Source organism: Eurytemora carolleeae, unplaced genomic scaffold, assembly GCF_000591075.1.
Source record: "Eurytemora carolleeae unplaced genomic scaffold, Eaff_2.0 scaffold725, whole genome shotgun sequence".
NCBI classification, from domain to species: domain Eukaryota; kingdom Metazoa; phylum Arthropoda; class Copepoda; order Calanoida; family Temoridae; genus Eurytemora; species Eurytemora carolleeae.
Window position 1 is genome coordinate 39,752 of NW_019396610.1, and position 20,402 is coordinate 60,153.

Below are 20,402 nucleotides of genomic sequence, written 5' to 3' on the forward strand. Positions count from 1 at the left end.
GGATGGCCTTGAGTTTAGTAAGAACCAACCATCTTGGGTTTTACTCTCTTTAAGGCTCGAGTCTTCAGCAGCTAATGATTGTAAATTTCGTAAAATCTTTTATATTTGTACATTTAAAATCTCGGGAATTATTTGTCAAATTTTATAAATTATATAAAATAAACAGGAGGATTTTAATGATTGAATTTTCACTCTTTCTCATTCTCAGCTCAACTCAACTAGTGTTTCTAACCAGATGATCCAATTGATCCTGTATTTATTGAGTGGCATATCCGATTCACATCGGTGACCTTTAAACATTTATCTGAGAAGCTATATGTGGTAGATTTTGTTGTTTCTTATCATTAAAAGTGTTAAATTCTGTTTATTTCCTGCATGTCTGTGATCAAAGCATAAATGTGTGCTAGTCCCTTTGATAGTGAACCCAGGATTGTCAACAAGACAAGTGATGATTTCTTGTTCATCCTATTAAGACCCTTGTGAATCAGTCATGCCACACGTTAATTTGATGACCACACTAAAATATATCTACGTAGTTCTGTTAATTCGTCAATTCTTTTTTCACATTTTAGGTTTAGATTAAAGATAGAAAAACATAAGTCAAAAATGCAAAATAATAATATTCAAACATTTTTTAAAGAAAAAGCTTTAAACCCCAACCCAATTTTATTCAATGTGAATTTTTTTCTCCAGAATATACAAAAACAATCTGAATTATTTATCATAGTTTCCAGAAATTGATTTTTGTTTGTGGCAAATCCTTCAATGTGTTGTTTTTTTATTTAAAAAAATAACCAGCTTTTAAGATGGCTGTTTTTTTATATATCAAAATATTTTGCCTAAATTTGAGTGTTTTTTTTTTAATAAAAATATAATTTTTAACAGAATTTAACCTTATGATTGCTAGTCAAATCAACCCCTATAATCATTTAGAGTTAATTTACATGGTGCTTGAATATCAGCTTTTTCTATGCCACACCAAATTTCTATCTTAGCTTTCGGGTCTTTTTTATCCATTTTTAATTGTATAACTGAATTTTGCTAAGTATATATATTAATTTTTGCTATTTGCACTTTTAATTCGAGGATCAAAGCTTAATTTCTTTATTCAAATTATTCCTTCAGGGGAAAAGTACAAAAAAATCATAAGATCAATCATGAATTACGATATTCAGGGTTAAACCAGCAGAAGAGACACCCTGTGTTAATAAAATTAACTAAACCTGGGCCTCCTCAGATAAAAAGCAAGTATCAATTCCAACATTTGGTAGAGGGGATATCTCCAGTTTCTAAAAATATGCCATCATTTTATTTAATTTTATTCTATTTTATTTAGTTAAAATAGTTTTACGTTTCATACATACAGAGCAATTCACAAAGGATGAGACTTTCTTGACGTTCTAAAAGTCATTAACTCTAAACAGAACCCCCCGCCTCCTTTTTTACTCCTATCTATGCTTTAGTCATGTATTTTTCTTCTATCTATTCTTTAGACATGTATATTGTATAACAATACAAAGATATGTGCTCTGGTCAGGTTTAACCCTTCAATATTAAATTATCTGAAAAAGATAAAAATATATCTGTTAGAAGTCTGAATAAAATCTGTTAGGTTATCTTTAAAGTCCAATCCTTTCAGGGTAACCCTGTACTATCTCTACAGTCTAAAAAATGAACAGTGTTGCCCAAAAAGAATGGGACTGTATTGACGACCTAAACCTCTTTAAAGTTTTGAATGTTCAATTTTGGTTTCTAACTTACTGCATTCAGTTCTTCAATGTTATATTTGAAGATTGCATTTTTAATCATAAAAAAAATGAAATTTACCGTTTTAAAAAACAAACTGTTTCGTTTTCGTTTTCAACTTTTAGTTTTTATCTCAAAAACGGCTACTCTGTTTCGTTAACATTTTAAATATTAACGTTTTTTGCCGTTTATTAACGGACTTGTCCGTTTATTTTAGAAAACCTCGATTTCGTTAACGGAACTTTGGTTTGGTAAAATCTTTCTTTCAATAAAATAATTTGTTTAGTCAAATCGTTCGTTCAGTAAAATCGTTTGTTTGTTCGATAGTTTTTTCAAAAGTTTGTTCGTTCAGTTAAGAATTGTCGTTTTTTTCAAAATCGTTCAAACCATCTTTAATTGTTAATTTTTATGGTTTGTTTTTTAGTATTTGAACAAGCCAAGTAACTCGTCCAACATTAATTTTTTTTTTAACAACTCTATTGTTCACAAAAAAATCTATGCCCATCTCTAGGTTGTCAGCTGATAATAATAAAAATAGTGATAGGTTAATCTTGGGTTTCTCTTTTGAATAATGTTAATTAATGGGATATGAAATAGTTTGGCAAAGAAAGAAATATATTTTACAGCTGAAGGGAACTAACATATATTCTAATTCTTTGGATATCCTATACCTGCACTATCAGAAGCAGTAAAGTCATCAAACCTAAAAATAGGAAACTTTATCAAAAAATATATAACTGGACTCATAGAAGTAGTTTCTGGTGATCCTTCATTATAAAAATTGGCATGTCTAATTCACAATGGTACCTTTTTAACCTTCTATCGAAGTAACAATGAATAGGTTAGTGTCGTTGAATTCTGACAGTTTACAGAAATCATAATTGAATGTAAAATCAACTTTCTAAATGAAAACGACGAATATTTCATTCATGCTTGTTTAGAGCCTTGTGAATCCACTCTTGAAAAAAGCGTCACTCAATACGTTTCTTTAAATTCATTTTAAAAAGTATTTTAAAAATCTCTTCCAATTAAATATTCAAACATTTTTTTAGATTGAAATGAAGCCTAGGTGATGAAACTAAAATAAAGAAACCAATGAACTGTTAAAAAGGCATTCCGTCCCCCCCTTCCCTTCCCTCCCCTCCCTCCCCCTCCCCTCAATTACATTTTTTCATACAGAGTGGTCGGCTTAAATATCAATACAATGAAGATGAATTTTCATAATAAGTTTTGATTACAAAAAATACGTTTTTTTTAAATTACAAGTGTACAATACAACTAAGATAAGCTAAGCTGTTAATTGACAACTTTTGTTTTCATGTTTATGTGTATCCATACATACTGTTGGAAAGCTTGGTAGAAATCTAAAATTTAAATCTATAATTTTCTTCATTAAATTGATATATACGACGACTGTATATGTAATAAGGTACATGTGCAATGTGCATCGTACACTGTAAAATTAAAAACAGTCATTATTAGCATTTTCAAATCATACTTTTTCTTGGTAATTTCTGAACACATATCATGCTAAATTTTTAATGGCCTCAAATAATCTTATTCTAAGTCCAATAATTGTTTCCAAGGATCTGGTGAAAAATAACTATAATAATCATGCATCATTGTAAACACCTGTTCATTTCAAGTACAGTAGTTAAGACTATATCAGGCGAAACGGGACGGTACATAAAATGAAATAGTTCCTTCTGTTCAGGGAGATTCTAGGGGTCTCTTAGTAGGAGGGAGTCATTCATTTGGCGTACCGTCCCCTTTTGCCTGATATTGTCTGTATCTGTACTGTACAGCTAAATCTGGTCCGGTACATGAAATGAATCAATATGATTTAAAGATTACAAAGTATCATGTGAAAAAAGATCTGTAGACCCAGCTTCAAATGACCCTCGGTAATGAAACATCCTCAATAACATCCCAGAACATTTATCTGAGTAGAAAAAAGATGAAAAAGAAGAAGATAAATATTAAAAAAAAAATTAAGAGTATTCGATTTTTTTAGCCTATGTCACCCCCACGCTGCCCATGAGTGTCCACAACAAATTTCAGTCCAATCGGTCCAGACTATACGCAACATATATATATGAATGTCTTGTTTTAATATATATACTAGCTGTCATTTTTCTATCTTTAAAAAGAAATTAATTAGTAAATTTTCTTTCTTGTTTCTTATATGAAAAAATCTGGAAGTCACAATATAGACTGATGATGGAGAGAAAGACAGGGATACTTCACTGTTAATTTTGCTTAGAAAAATCCATGAAGGGTACCATTGTGAATGAGAGATGTAACTTTAAAAATTAATGTGCACCTGAAATTACTCATACAATCCCTTAAAATGTTCTTTTTAACAAATGAATCTGTAAAGCAAATAAAGGATTTTTAATATCATCTATAAAGAATATTTGAGTAGTAGTCATGTCTTTTCTGTCTTTGTGTTCTTTCATAAAATAAAATAAAATATACTTAACTTAAGAATTTAAATGCTTTAGTTTTTAAATACAAGAGAAAAAATCCTTTTGATGTTTTCGTCAAATACAAATGTTTTTCAAGGTGATAGTGTCATAAATGAGAGCGCTATAGGGTAAAATTTGGTTTGAAAAAAATTGGCTTAGACTAAAAAGAATTATTCTTTAAAATTCTTTGCTTGCCAAATTTCACTTAATTATTTTACTAGTTTTGAAGGTTTTATATATATATAACTAGCTGAACAGCCCGGAGTTGCCTGTGGAAAAAAATTTTAGAAATAATTTTTGAATTTTTTTAGTCTATAACACCACCCGGCCACCAATGAGTGTCCACAACAAATTTCAATCTAATCGGCAAGCCGTTTGGCCGGCTATGCACAACATATATATATATATATATACGAATGTCTTGTTATATTAAATATATTAAAAGTTAAAAATAGAGGATGGGTGCGAAGCGCCCTAAAAGCATCCATCCTATATTTCAACTTTTAATTATAAGCATCTTCCCTTTGTACAGTACAGTATAAAACAGCAAAGTTCACGGATATTCAAATATTTTTTTTCGCGCATTTTTAAAATTTACAAAAATCAAAAGCTTTTGGATACAAGTTATTGTAATTCTGAGTATCAATAAACCTTCCCTTGGGTCATACGAAATTTGGACCGGATCGGTTCAACTGTTTTGACGTTAATTGGATACAAACAAACAAACATATACCAAGACAAGCAAAGTATATATATAGATATATTATAACAATCTATTGTCAACAATTCTATACTTCCATTTGAGCCAGACCAGAAGGTGATACATAAAAACAGTTTTTAATCTTTAGATGTTAAATATTTCAGACAGAATTATATTTTGAAATATTTAAGGACATCATACATTGAATTGCAATGATATATTCCTTTATAAAAAGCTGGTTTTTTGGTATACAACAGTTTTCATTTAATATTTTTATTGAAAGATACTTTGACAATCTACAAAGGCAAAAAAAAGGAATTTCATTTACTCTCAGACAAATTAGAATCAATAAAAATTTGTCTGAGAGTAAATGATACATTGAATATTGAATACCTCATCCTTTCCTTGTAGAACAATGCGTTTAAAAACTTTATAACCCATTTTTACCAAATAAATGTAGATTTTTCGTATTTGCAATACTATACTTTTTTGGGACACACTTTTTTCTTGAAAGTTCACAGAGAAGAAATCTTTAAAAATGTCCTCCTTTGATCTGTAATTTGGGAGAAAGAGAAAATCTAACTTTTTCTACGGAATTCTATTTTTGTTGATGGATCACAGAAGATGAAGAAATAACGATGGAAAAAAATAAATGAGCAAAAATGAAGGTTTTGATATACTTTTAGCATTCTTGTAACATCATGAAATAGGATTATTTTTTTTAGAAATTGTAAATTTTAACACCCTTGTCTGCCTCTCTAATTTTCATAAACAAAAAAATTAAACACGAGGTAAATGTTTTACCTCAAAAGAGATAAAGATTTCGCTCAAAAGGTATATTTCAGACTTATTTCATAAAATTGACATCATAACCAATAAAACAGTCAGTGCGCACACTTTAATGTAATGCCGCAATTTATTTTGTAACCCAATTTAAAACCTTTTCCAGTAAAAATGCTGGATTTAACTCCATAAACTTTAAAATTATGTCTTTTATTGAATTTTGAATGGGAGTAGTTATAGATTTAGTTTGAACAGAGTAGACACATATTAAATACATTTAGAGCGTATAATTATACTTCTCAACAGTTTTGCTCATACAAAAGTAGGATTTCCAAGTTTCCAAAGATTACCCAGATTTAAAACGAAACATCAGTTGATATTGAACACAGTTTTGCTGTTCCGTAATACAAAAGTTTCAGTGGATATCAGCACAATTTTGCTGTCCCGTAGTACAAAACTGTCAGTGGATATTGAACACAGTTTTCCTGTACTGTAACAAACTTTCAGTGGATGTAAAGCTCAGTTTTGCTGTTCCGTAATACAAAAGTTTCAGTGAATATTGAGCACAGTTTTGCTATCCCGTCCCAAGTAACAATTTTGCGGAAAATCCGCGGAAATTCCCAGGAATCTTTCACAGGAAAATCCGGTGAAAATGTCGAAAGCTTTTCCCAGGAATTTCTCGTAACCCATTCCCAGGAACCAGGTCCGAGGAATTTCTTGTAACCCATTCCGAGGAATTTCTTTTAACCCATTCCGAGGAAATTCTCGTAACTCTATCCAAGGAATTTCTTGTAACTAATTCTAGGGAATTTCTTGTTACCAATTCTTTAGAAAAACCAGAGAAAATGTGTAGCAAAAAGGTCTTCAGAACCAATTCCTGGGAATTTCCCTGGAACTATTCCAAAGATTTTCTCAAGAGTTCCTCAGGAATATCTTGAAATATTCACTATCAAAAGTAGTGAATAACTTAAAAACTATATTGCCCCTCCAACTTTTTAGAAGTATAACCATCTGCTTAAGTCAGAATATTGTAGTCGTTTTTGATCTTACTGAAGTTGTCATGTATTTTGTTTATTCAGACAAGTGAATTGTCAATTACAGAAATGTTTTGAAATTTTTGAATATTTTTTTAAAAGAGGGTTCTGAAGTAAATTATCATTTTTTATCAATAAGGATGCAAAGAAAAAAAGATTTAGTTTGAGCAGTGCACAAAAGAAGAGAACCTCAGAGACACCAATTGGTGAAAAACGGAACTTGAAAATTCTGTGAGGAAGTCCTGAGAATTTCTCAGGAATTTCCGGAGAAATATTCCTGAGAAATTCTTAGGAATTTCTTGGTGTGAAATTCCGGAGAAATTCCCAGGAATTTCTCGAAACTAATTCTCTTAATAAATTCCCCGAAAAATCCGTAAACTTGGTGACCAAGTTTTAAGAATTTCTCAGGAATTTCCGGAGAAGCATTCCGGAAAATTTCTCAGGAATTTCTTGGTGTGAAATTCCGGAGAAATTCCCAGGAATTTCTCGAAACTAATTCTCTTAATAAATTCCCTGAAAAATTTGCAAACATGGTGACAAAGTCCTAAGAATTTCTCAGGAATTTCCAAAGAATATTTCTGGAGAAATTCTGAGGAATTTCGTGGGGAAAAATTCCGGAGAATTTCTCAGGAATTTCTCGAAACTGAGTCTCAAAACTGAGTCTCAAAACTGTGATCCCACAAAAATTTCTCATCTTGGAGACCAATTCTAGGGAATTTCTCGAGAATTTACGAGGAATCAGTTACAGGAAATGATTCCCGAGAAATTCCTCGGAAATTCCTTAAAGAAAGTCACCACGGTTGGAGAATCTGGGGAAATTCCTCACTTTTGTTACATAGGGTAATACACAAGTGGATACCAAGCACAGTTTTGCTGTTCCGTAATACAAAAGTTTCAGTGGATACCGAGCACAGTTTTGCTGTACTGTAATACAAAAGTTTCAGTGGATACCGAGCACAATTTTGCTTTTCAGTAATACAAAAGTTTTAGTGAATATCGAGCACTGTTTTACCGTCCCGTAATACAAAAGTTTCAGTGGATACCGAGCACAGTTTTGCTGTACTGTAATACAAAAGTTTCAGTGGATACCGAGCACAGTTTTGCTTTTCAGTAATTCAAAAGTTTTAGTGAATATCGAGCACTGTTTTACCGTCCCGTAATACAAAAGTTTCAGTGGATACCGAGCACAGTTTTGCTGTTCCGTAATACAAAAGTTTCAGTGGATATTGAGCACAGTTTTGCTTTTCAGTAATACAAATTTTCAGTGGATACCGAGCACAGTTTTGCTTTCCAGTAATGCAAAAGTTTTAGTGAATATCGAGCACAGTTTTGTCGTCCCGTAATACAAAAGTTTCAGAGGATATTGAGCACAGTTTTGCTGTTTGTGATACAAAAGTTTCAGTGGATATTAAGAACAGTTTTGCTATCCCATAATACAAAAGTTTCAGTGGATATTGTTTCACAGGATAAAGTTTTAACCTCCTTCAAAAAAGTTTTTCTTCTATCTTGTTTTTCAATATGATAAATCATGTTAGATAACTCAACCTAGAGTTCCGATATAATACCGGTTTCTAGGATAAAGTTTTGATGTATGATGGAGAGAGGAGAATGAAAAGAAAAAAGAACCGGGCAATTTTAATTTTTGGCATCTTTGTTAAAACGGTTTCCCTCTCCATCTTTCTTAAAAAGCTATTAAATGAAAAAAAATATTTGTATTTTTATTGCTGTGATCTTGCCAGGCTGTAAATTTTTCATGGAACTTGCTGGGTCGAATTCACACTTGGTAATTCAGACTGGACTAATTGCATATAGACAGTGTATGTTGTACCGGCTCGGATCATGCAAAGATTGGAGCATTGCGTAATCTAATGCAAGATAAAGGAACAACGTCTTTTCCACTAACTCCTATTTTCTAATCCTTATATCGTTGCAATCTGATGGTGGAAATTTTGATATTTCAAACTTACGTTATTTTATGCAACAGAATTTATAGTTTGAAATATCAAGGTCTACGACGTTGGGTTCCAAAGATATAGGGATTAGAAAATCAGTGTTTGTGGCAAAGACTCAATTCCTTTACGCTTCTCGAGATTGTGCGTGAAAACTAGAGGAGCTACGAGGTCACAAAGTCGTACCAGTGGTGTTCCATAGAATTGACCTTCACCGTCTAGTTCACAGTGGTCTCAGATAACACATTCTCTGTTTTAAATCGTTTATGGCAGTTTGACAGTTCCCTAGTGTATTTTATCTACATGTATAGAATAAAACCATTTCCTAGAGGAACATGAATCCTGAATACAAACCAGGTTTTAGGATTTTTCAAACATTGTAAATTTTAAACAGGAATCAGAATTCTAAATTTCATATTATAAAACTTTGGAACAAACCGGAAATGATTCCAGTAGCAAAAGAGAGAACAACATTTTTGGAAATAATGTTGGTTTTGTTTCCGCTTCGCGGAATTATATTTTGATCTTCTAAATTCACAGTATAAAATATTCATTTTCTGTGTTGGTGTGTATCAAATCCTATCAAATCCTATCCTTCCTTCCACATTGTTGGTTTTATAAACAATTTTCTGAAACTGTTTTCCATAAATAATATTCATCAGTTTGTCCTGTAGAAATTTTACAAAACATTTTGAATCTACATGTTTCCTACACATGTTTACTGTAGAAATTCTAAAAGCAAAATCGATATTATTTTGTGAAGTTAGAAGAAATCTAGAGAAGGGGTCAGATAAATTAGTTTTTTTCTTAGACAAAAGGAACTGAGTGTTTGCCACAGACTAGAGATTTCTTAATTTTTGCAACCCGATAATATTTTATGCTTTAAACTGAATTCTAAGAGATTACACAGGCTAAGTTTGAAATATAAAATGTTAACGAAATCAGGCTGCAATGATATAAGGATTATATTTGAGCGTAGATTGAAAACTAGAGAAGCTACAAGGTCACACAGTCACTTAAGTAACGTATAGTTTGCAGTTATTAACAATGATTAAGATTTTATTCACGAAAATTTAATTTTCAAAATTATTTTCGTGTAATGCACTTAATATCTTGTCTCAAAGTTTGATTCGCTTAGATCCTATCTTTGCAACTTTTAAGCATAATCCATTGATATTTCAAATTTTTGAGCTTGTAGAATTTATAAGTTGAAACATTAATGGTCAGAGTACAGGGTCAACAACAACGGATATGAGACTTCAAGACGACTGTACGAAATTTGTATTATCAGTTTCCTTATATTCATGATTCCAGCTGCAACCATCATTAAATAGGCCATTCAAATACCACATTATAGATAGAAGACTTAACTTGGAATTGTCATATTTAAATAGTTTCAAGTCGTCTTTACTGTCTCATCTATTGTGGGTAACTCTGAAGTAGACAAAATTTAAATATGAGCAGATTCAGCTTTCTTAAAATTTGATAGCCTATTCAACAGTAGTTTTATTTTATTTTAACCCAGTAAAGGCTAGAGGGTCTAAATCTATGTATAGTCTGGGGGGGGGGGGGGCGTTTGGCTGGACACAGACCGGATTTTTTTTCCGCCCTGTACCCTACCCTATAAATTGAAAAAAAAAAATTTTAACATTAAATCCTTTAAATTACTTTTCATTAAAAGTCACAAAATTTCACGGTTATTGTGTCAAAAATGAGAGTGCTAGGACAAAAAACTATAAGGGGGTGGGCTGTTTATGGTTAAGCGCTGCATTGCACAGAAAAATACATATACTAAACAATTTACAATAAGATTTCAAGGTAATAATTTGAGTTTGCATTAAAACTGTATGAATATCAACTTTCTTACTTGAAACCATCTGTATTGAGAATAAAATATGCATTACATTTTACTGTGAAGGCTTTAGAAAAGAAAATATAAAAATATCCTTTGCAGTAAACTAATTTTCTGATTCAATGATTTTAACATTTTTATTATGTGTATAAACCTCACATGGATTTAGGACCACACTCAAAACATATTAATCCAACGAAACATATCAAAACAAGACATATCCAACTACTAAACATATTAAAGCAAAACATATCCAACTTCTAAACATATTAAAACAGAACATATCCAACTACTAAACATATTAAACAAAACATATCCAACTACTAAACATATTAAAATGCTTGTGGTTCTGTCCGCAGTACTTACAAACTAAAATTCTGCAGTCACGCATGTAGTGAGCCGCGCCACACTTGAAACAGACTGGAGTTCTGGTTGGAGTTTGCTGAACTGCATTAACATTCGGGTCAGGCTGGGCCGGCTTTACTCTTTGCTGGAACTGGATAACAGAGTCGCATAACGTATTCCACTGGAACGGAACAGAAATCACTATGGACGCTGTCAGCTTAGCCAGCTCTGAGGAATTTAAACCCTCACATATCTTCTTAAGCAGGAGAGACGCTTGTGACATTGTCCAACCAGAACTGGGGCCATAGGCCTCCTCAGCCGTATCACGTACTCTCTGCAGGTATGATTGGACTGATTCTGAGCTAGCTTGGCGGAAACCTTTATATATATTCATCATCGCTTCGTCTTTGGACACAGGGCTGTGAACTACTGTTGTTATAAGTTGCAGCAAGCTTAGATAAGAGTAGGAGTCCTTCTGAGCTTCTTTACCAACATCTAGCGCCAGGAGACGTTGCTTCAAACTGGTGGAGCAACTATTATAAACAACAGCGATACGGCCTACTCTACTGGCAAATAAAAAACTTATCGAATAAGTCAGAGAAATGAATAGACCAGTGTTTGTTGGATTTAGTAGAGAAATCTTGTTGTTGAATATTTTCCACAACTCTGGAGATGATTTTTGCCTCTGATTCTGTTAACTGGTTCCATTGCATAGGGGATACTGCATCATCAATAGCCAGGGCTTGAGTTTTGAGCAACTGCTGCACTTTCGACTTGTCATCTTCTTTCTGCAAGATGATTCTCGCCTCCGTGGACAGGGTTGTGGTTAATGACTTTTTAACCGCTTCATCAATATTCGAGATTTGCTCTACTGCATTCTCAAACTGCTCAATTTGCGATGCAAATGGATCGCGCGATGCTGGCAAAAACACCTCCTTCAGCCAGCTGAGGAACCAATCAGGTCTACCTCCAGGCCCCCGTTGTTCAGGGACGTTGTTCTCCATCCTAGAATATAAGAATGGAGTACGGTTGAATAATACGTTGGATTTTAAAAAACATTTTATCCGTCTGTGTCTCTAACATGTTACTTAACTAGCGTCATTTTAACTACGTTAATCTGTCGAAACAAAATATTAAAGCTTGATGAAAATATTTCGCCATACTCATAAACTTATAATTTGTTAAACAAAATAAAAATAAAATTGTTTTACCTTGGAATTTCAGTAAAATGTTCACAATTTGAAAAGTAACTGTTAACTGTGCTATAGAATGAGTTGGCGTCTATTTTCAATGCCGCGGTCCGCGCAAGCTTACCGATTGTACTCTAGCTTTTGGTTAGGGTGTGCCGAAATGCTAGAAAACTATTTCGCCGAATATTATTAAAAACGAGTGTTGCTATTTGGGCTTCCAATTTTTGAACTTGTCACCATATTGTATATGAAAGAAAATAAAAGGTGCAAACACTTGTATTAATTAATATTCAACGAGTCCGTTTTTCTTACAATTTATTATTTACAAAGATACAAAAATGAAACGGTTGATACTATACTAATAAAATATTATGAATTGAAGCAGTTTCAGAGTGATGGGGAATCTTCAAGGGAACCTCAGTTTAAGGGAGCTGACGACCAACTAACTCTTTTTCCCCAGATTTCGCTCCACCCTGGGTTCGCATTTAACCCTAGCCTCCCCCTGAGCTGGCCGGCTAACCCACCAGCCCCCGGTTTCTGGGATAACGGTTTCTCCGCATGGCTTTGGTTATTTATAGAATTTAAACACAAACAAGAATAAATCCGTTAGATCTGACGAGGGATGGAAGAAGGGGTGGGGGGTGAGAAACTGAAAATGATGGAAAGAAGGAAAAAATACTATTTATGATCGCAGGAAAGATCAATCCATCACTTTCCTGCTACAATATTAAACAAAACATATCCAACTACTAAACATATTTACAGAAAAATTAAATATATAAAAAATTCTTAAAATTATATCATATTTTGTCGAAACATTTTTCTAAATAAAGTTTAAGTTTTAGAATTTTGTGCAGATGAGCAGTATGCAATTTCCAATTTTTTTTGATTCTTCAAAATTCGCCATACTCCCCTGGACCGACGCCTCCCCCCCTTCCATTTCCTCAAACAGCACATATATATTTAAGTTATATATTTGTATATTAACAATTTAAAATTTAACGCAAAATAAGTTAAATCAATTTTCTTTTAGTTTTGCAAACAAAATTAACTATTCTTGGTAAACTGTAAAAGTACAACAAAACAACAAAATATTATATTTAATCTTTCATACTTTTTTTAAGGCTAAAAAAAGGTTCCAATTTCAATAGGCTTCTGTAAATAATGGCTTCCAGTTTATTCCCATTAGCTGTGATTTGGCTGTGAAGTCGGAGCTAAATCTTATATGCGGTATGATCAGATGAAATTTTGCAGCAACTAGAATTCACACGTAAGGTTTGAATTGGCTAGGTGCTTATTGACTAATAAACCATAAAAGCTTTGTCTAGAGCTTCAGCTCAGCTGTCAAGTCATAGCTACAGCTCGTTCTGCAGTGACCCGGGCTTAATATCTATAAGTCAGTCAGTCAGTCAGTATGCATGTTGAAATTATAACATTCAAAATAATTACAAAGAACAGATTCTTTGTAGATATGTTTTATATTTACTACTTATAGATATGTTTTATATTTACTATTTATAGATATGTTTTATATTTACTATTTATAGATATGTTTTATATTTACTATTTATAGATATGCTTTATATTTACTATTTATAGATATGCTTTATATTTTCTATTTATAGATATGTATTATATACACTATTTATAGATATGCCTTATATTTACTATTTATAGATATGTATTATATTTTCTATTTATAGATATGCTTTATATTTACTATTTATAGATATGCTTTATATTTACTATTTATAGATATTTGTTTCCAGTTAAATAGTTAAAAAAGAATTAAACAGTAGAATAATAACTAACAAATATAAATTGAATATCAGTCTAAACTAGCCTATACAGCAAAATTATGTTTTATATCTTTTACCAGTAGAACATCTCGTTAAATATATATCACACAATTTTACAATTGTAAAGTTTGAAACCTGTTTTGTGTTTGTTTTTATACTCTTGTATACACCAGTATTAAAACTGATATAAAATAAAGGGATACCCACAAAGGATGAACATTTTTTTTAATACATTCTTAGTTCTTTGTAACTGTAGGCAAACTTAAGGGTGGGCCGGAAGAGAATTTACTTACTGTACAAAAAAGAAACCTGGCATACACATTGAACTCGGTTTCAATGGCTAGAAACTGGTTTAGCAGTTTGTTTACAAAGAAAAGGTAAAATGGTTAAAGATTATGCTAATGAATACCATGTAGGCCTAAGTCGAAGTAACAACGAAAATATTAATTCGTCTTTTATTCGAAAAGAACCGATCAAGTAAAAACCTTCTTATAATTATATTGAAAAGTATTATTAATTATAAATCTAATCATATCTGTGGATATAATGGGTATAAGAAAGTTGAAAGGAAATTGATCAAGATATTATCTATTTTTTATTCAATGCTGAGCAATTTTCAATTTTGCATTGTGCTGAATTGAGCGGAATTTAGAAATATCTCAATAAAGCTCAACAGAAAAATTCCAAATGTTTTTTCAACATTTTTCTCTTATCGGAAAGTCAAAGGTAAAGTTTCTGAGAAGTTTATTTTATTAAATCTTGTAAATTCACTTTTTTAAAAAAAGGTTGTTTCATCAGTCAATAAAACACCACTTACATTTACTAAATGTCCTGAGAAATTCGAATTTGTAATTACAAATGAGATCACTTCATCACCTCATCACCTCATCACCATGGATACCATTGCAGACAAGATTGTTTACCAGGTTGCATTCTCTAACCTTCTCTTGTTGAGGAACCTGTTTACATTGCTGGACATTTCCAACCTTGCACTGGTGATCAGTACCGATGTCGCACTCCTTCTCATGGATGATCTTCTTCACAGACGTCTTCATGCTATTGTACTACTTCTTGGAGTTATCATAGCACTTGCTCCTTAACACCAACTGACACAGTTTGCCTTTCATGGTCTCCAACTGGTTCTCTTGTATCATGCCGAAGTTCTGTTCTTGTGTCTTAGAATACTGTATCCCGTCCTATAGTCCTTCTCTTCTTTGATGGTATACTTTTCGTTATAGTTAGTGTTACACTGGTGTCTGTATTAAGTCTGGCACTTGTTTCGATACTCAGTTTGGCACTTCTGCTTGGGAACATCTTGGCACTTTTGTTCTGAAATGAGGGAGGTTGTTAGCACTTGAACAGTGTTGCACTCTTGTTTTTACTGATTATGACACTTCTGCTCTTGCCGTACATTTTCTTTCTGTACATCTTCTTGCTGTACATCTTCTTTGTGTTTACCTCTTGACTTCTTACATTATTGCTCCAAGGAGCGGGGGAAGGCAGGCGGCCATGAGCCACCACTATTTCCCCTTCCGTAAGTCAAAAATTGAATAATCATTAGACTTTGTGATATTTCAAGATGCAATACTCAATCAAATTTGTCAAAAATTTCATTGTAAAACTGTTTAAGAATTCAACACACAAAATATCAATCTTAAGTAGAATTGAAAAAATGGTTTGAGTTGTGCTTTTTTGCGTGACGCGGCTGGATTTTTAAAAATCACACTTTAAAGGCCCTAAATATACCATTTAAAAAAGTAGTTTTGCCCGGAAGAGTCAAATGTGGTGGTACGGAAGGGGAAATAGTGGTGGCTCATGGCCGCCTGCCTTCCCCCGCTCCTCCAAGTATCTTTTCTGTCTTACTGCATCAAACTGTCTATACTTGTGTTAACTGACCAATCTGCTCTGCTCTTTTTCTGTCTTGGCTATCTTGTTAATCTTTTTACACATTTGTGTTAATTATTGTTAGAATAGGATTAACTGTCTTTACTGTCATAGACCCGTAGATAGGGTTGTTAATTGTTTTTGTAAACGATTTTTAAACAATGAGCTTTATAAAAACTGTTGTTTTTGAAAAACTATCGTTTTTGAAAAAAAAAATTACATGCAACTTTATCGAATGTTGTCTTATATGAAGGTAAATAGTTGTTGGGGAGCTAAAAGTTCTTGAGATTTTCTTTAAAACTGCTCAATGATAAGTACTGATGCCCTTCAGGGCTGTTTCCTCTCTCCTCATCTCTTCATTAATGATCGTTAATGAAGGGTTGTCGTTAACAATTGTTAACAAAGGGTTGTCTTTAACAATCGTTAACAAAGGTTCTTTGTTATCGATCATTAATGAAACAGCGAGCCTCAAAAAAACAATCATTTTGCAAAACGATTGTTTTGAAAACAACCGTTTTTGAAAAACAAACTTTTAAAAAAAAATAGCGTTTTAAAAACAATCTTTTCGTTTTCGTTTTTTGTTGTTGTTTTCCTAACGAAACGAAAGTTTAAAAAAAAAATGAAAACATTAACATCCCTACCCGTAGATGATGGCTGTTTTCCTTCCAATCTGAGGCGTTCTCCAAACTCAAATTCTGCCAGAAGAACCAGGGCAACAACATTACTGTGTGTGACATCATTTCAGAAATTGTCTCACTCCTTCTAGTTCTTGGTGTTTTCAGAAAATGATGACCCTTGTCTGGTTCTTGGCTGAAACTGACCACTTTTAACCTTCTGCCTTTCTTGCTTGCTGGCGCTATATGAGCACTCTCTCTATCTTGGTGGTGCTGTTCCACTTTGTATATGCTTCTGTCCCGTGTTGGTACCATCATCCCTTGCCATTGGTTCCTTATAATTGATTCCTGCTGGATCCCGTCATTATCTCGTCTAAAGCTGCCATTCAAACCAAATAGGTATTTTTCTTGCTTGCCTAGATGCTCCAAGTTTTCTTAAGCCTTTTTCTGTGCAATTTTCCTACTGTTTCGAAGATTTTTCTTGTTTCCGTCCTTGTGTCCTTATCCAGGTTTGGTCTTGTTTGATTTGATTCATCTATCTTTTTCCAATTTGATTCTTCTCTAATCCTGTTAGTTTCCTATACTTCTGTTCCAGCTGATTTGCCTTGCCTCTGTACTCCCTTTCTACGTCGTCATTCGTGTTAACATCGTTCTCAGCTAGAGCTGTGAGGGTATGAGGGTTGGAACCTGTTTTTAGAACTGTAAGACTTGCTTGTAATCCTTTCCTATTTGCTGCTTGCGTCTCTGAACTTTCCAGTTGATTCTCTGGAACCGGATTAATTTTCTTACTGTCCTTGCTGTGCTTGTCTAACTCCGCATTTGTTCTGGATACAGCTGTGGAATTTATGTATGCAACTGTCCTTTTATTTTTGAATTTTGTTTCTACAGCTGAATGGTTTGGTTTTCTCAAATAGCTATGCATATCATTTCCCTTGATCTTTTTTCATATCATCACTTTAAACTGCCCTAATTTTTCTTTTCTCTCTGTCTTCATTTTTTTGTTGATTTTTCTCTCTTTTCTTAACTTCATTAGTTCTGCAATTTCTCTTCCCCTTTTAATTTGCTTTTCTTGTATCTCTTGATCTTGATTTCTTTCTTCCGACTTTGTTTCTGCTCTAGGTATTTGTTTCTCTATGTTTATTATCAGCATATTTATCGTCATGTAATGCTCTTGCTCTTGATGTTTCTCCTGATGTTACTCTTGATCTTGATGCTTATCTTGATCTTGATGCTTCTCCTGATCTTGATGCTATTCTTGATCTTGATGTTTCTCTTGATCTTAATGCTTATTCTCTTTATCTTGATGCTTCTCTTGTTTCATGCTGTTTATAGTAGAGGGTTGATCTTGATGTTTCTCTTGATCTTGATGCTTCTTCTGATCTTGATACTTCTCTTGATCTTGATACTTCTCTTGATCTTGATACTTCTCTTGAGTTTGATTCTTCTCTTAATCTTGATACTTATTCTCTTGATCTTGATGCTTCTCTTGATCTTGATGCTTATTCTCTTGATCTTATTACTTCTCTAGATTCCTGCAGTGTTTAGCAGACGGGTATCCACCAAACTTCTGCCTCTCCTTAGCAATTTCTGCTGGATCCCCTTCTAGATCTACTGCAAAAGTTATCTTCATTTTTAGAGGGTATTCTACGTTCATCTTCTATGATCTCTTATCATTTATACGGAATTCTAAAACATCTGTTTCTCCAAAATGTTTCAGATTTTCCGCCAGACCAGAAAACTTATCCACAAACAGTTTGACTGTTTCCTCTTCCAACTTTTCATCTTGGTTTAAGATTCCGTTTTCATCTAACTTGAAGCTTTTCACAATTTATCATTTCTGCTAATGTTTTATTTTCATCTTTCTGCATGCATATTGCTTGGATACTGTCTCATAAACTATGAGTATTTTCTTGGAGTATTCTTTCTTGGCCTGATTCTTGCTTTTCTGGTAGCATGGTTTTTCCAAAAATCTTGTCTCCTTCTTTTCTTTCTCTGACTTCTGGTATATGACTCACTTCTTGTTTTGAGCAAGACTCTGTCACTTCTTGTTGTATTACAATTCCTGTGCTAAGATTTACTGCATGATTCAACCCATTTGACATACCGTGTTTGACTTCTAGTAATGCTAAAAATTCTTTAATACTCAGTAAGGCTTCAACTCCGATGAATGATTCTTTACTTGCTAGTCTATAAGTTAAAAGTCACATAATTACAAGGTTATAGAGTATAGGGTTATATACTCTGGATGTGCTCCAATGCATGAAAAATGTTGTCTTTGTATCAATGGAGACTCAAATGCCTCTTATGACGTCACTGATTATTCTAAAGAATAATACAAATTACATCTTTATAGGATTAATAAGCAAATACAAATAATATTCAATTCTAAAATGTATTTATAAGTAAAAATCTTTTCTAAATGTTTGATTGTTCCAGCAAATAAAATCTTTATTTGTGTTATTTTCGTATTTGTTTCCAGTAATCTTTCTAGTGTGAAAATAAATTATTTTGATATTTGGAGAGGCAAGATTTATCTATCCATCATTGAAAATACCATATTTATTTTTGATCTATTTCTAATCTTTGAATACAACAATTTTTTTGACTTTGAAGAAGATATATTTATTTTGATCTCTGAAGAAATCATTTTAGTTTTTGATCTTTGAATAAACCAGATATATTTCGATCTGTTAAAGGGACTGTGAAGGAAAAATGAAAGGGGGTATAGGATGAAACCTGAGAATCTCAGGCATTGAACGATACATATAAGATATCTATCTGATGTTTCTGCCTTCAGAAATTTATATAAAACTGTGTCAAAATTATACGAAAATTCATATGTTTACAATTTTGTATAAAAGTAGTAGGTTTAAACTGATCATTTTCAGCAAATACGTAACTAATCTGAAAACGAGTTTATCCCACAGGAACCTGAGAATCTCAGGTTTGCTCCTATTATAATTTAATTTTTTCATTTTTCATTTTTAATAGATATAATTGATAATATTATTACATATAGTCTGTATAGTTTGTATTACGTCACCAGAACTTCAGCAAATGGCAGAGCAGTATACTGGTCACATGATCAGTATCATATTGGTTAAGTATTTGTTAAATATGATCTGTTTAATACTACAACTTTTATAAAAATTGCAATTATATGAATTTTCGTATAAATTTGACACAGTTTTATATTTATTTCTCAAGAAAAGAACATCAGATAGGTGTATAGGTATCGTTCAGGTTTCAGCCTATACCCCCTTTCATTTTTCCTTTACAGTCCCTTTCAGAAACGATATTCTTTTTGATTTAGTAGAAGCCATATTAATTTGATCATCGAAAAAGCGTTATTTATTTGTGACGTTTGAAGAAACGTAAGAAATCATATCGGCTTTCTTTCTTTATATGAACCATACTAATTTGTGACCATGTACATTTTCGATCCTTAAATAAACCCTACTTATTTATGATCTTTGATCAAAATATATTTTTTGTTTTATCTTTCAAGAGAACATGTTAGTTTTATTATTTTTAGGTAGATGAACCCTAATTAATTATGACCTTTAGATAAACTATACTTATTTTTGATCTTTGAACAAACCATGTTTATTTTTATTTGATTATTTAATCAAATAATGTTTAAGACAATTTCTCACGACTCTCTAAAAAATTAAATAATCTTTCAAAGTGTCTTAATCTCACTTTGTGACTTTTTAAGGGATTTTAAAAAATTGTTTCAAGTATTGGTACTAACTCGTCTATAAACTGAAAACAAACTCCAATCAGTTAATCAAATATCTGTGACGTCATGATAGGTATTTGTGTGTCTGTTGTTAGAAAGACTACATTTTCTGTCCATCGGAGCGCATCCAGAGTATTTACCTTTAAACTCTTATAACCTTGCATTATTACGTCTGTGGAGTGTGGAGATGGACACTTTATATCATCTATTTTACCCGTGTCTATGGAGAGCTGAGACAGACACTTTATATAATTTATTTTACCCGTGTCTGTGGTATGCGGAGACAGACACTTTAT

At 32.5% G+C, this 20,402-nt stretch overlaps 1 protein-coding gene across 1 annotated transcript in view; it reads right to left on the reverse strand.

The window, feature by feature from the left end:
• The window catches only part of LOC111706251 (probable G-protein coupled receptor Mth-like 3), a 65,942-nt gene that overhangs the window by 15,425 nt on the left and 30,115 nt on the right, over positions 1-20,402 (reverse strand). The window contains exons 18-19 of the mRNA XM_023479078.1: positions 2,418-2,449; positions 1,224-1,289 (exon numbers count right to left, since the gene is read on the reverse strand). Coding sequence (XP_023334846.1) covers positions 1,224-1,289; positions 2,418-2,449 — 98 coding nt within the window. The remainder of the gene's footprint in view (positions 1-1,223; positions 1,290-2,417; positions 2,450-20,402) is intronic.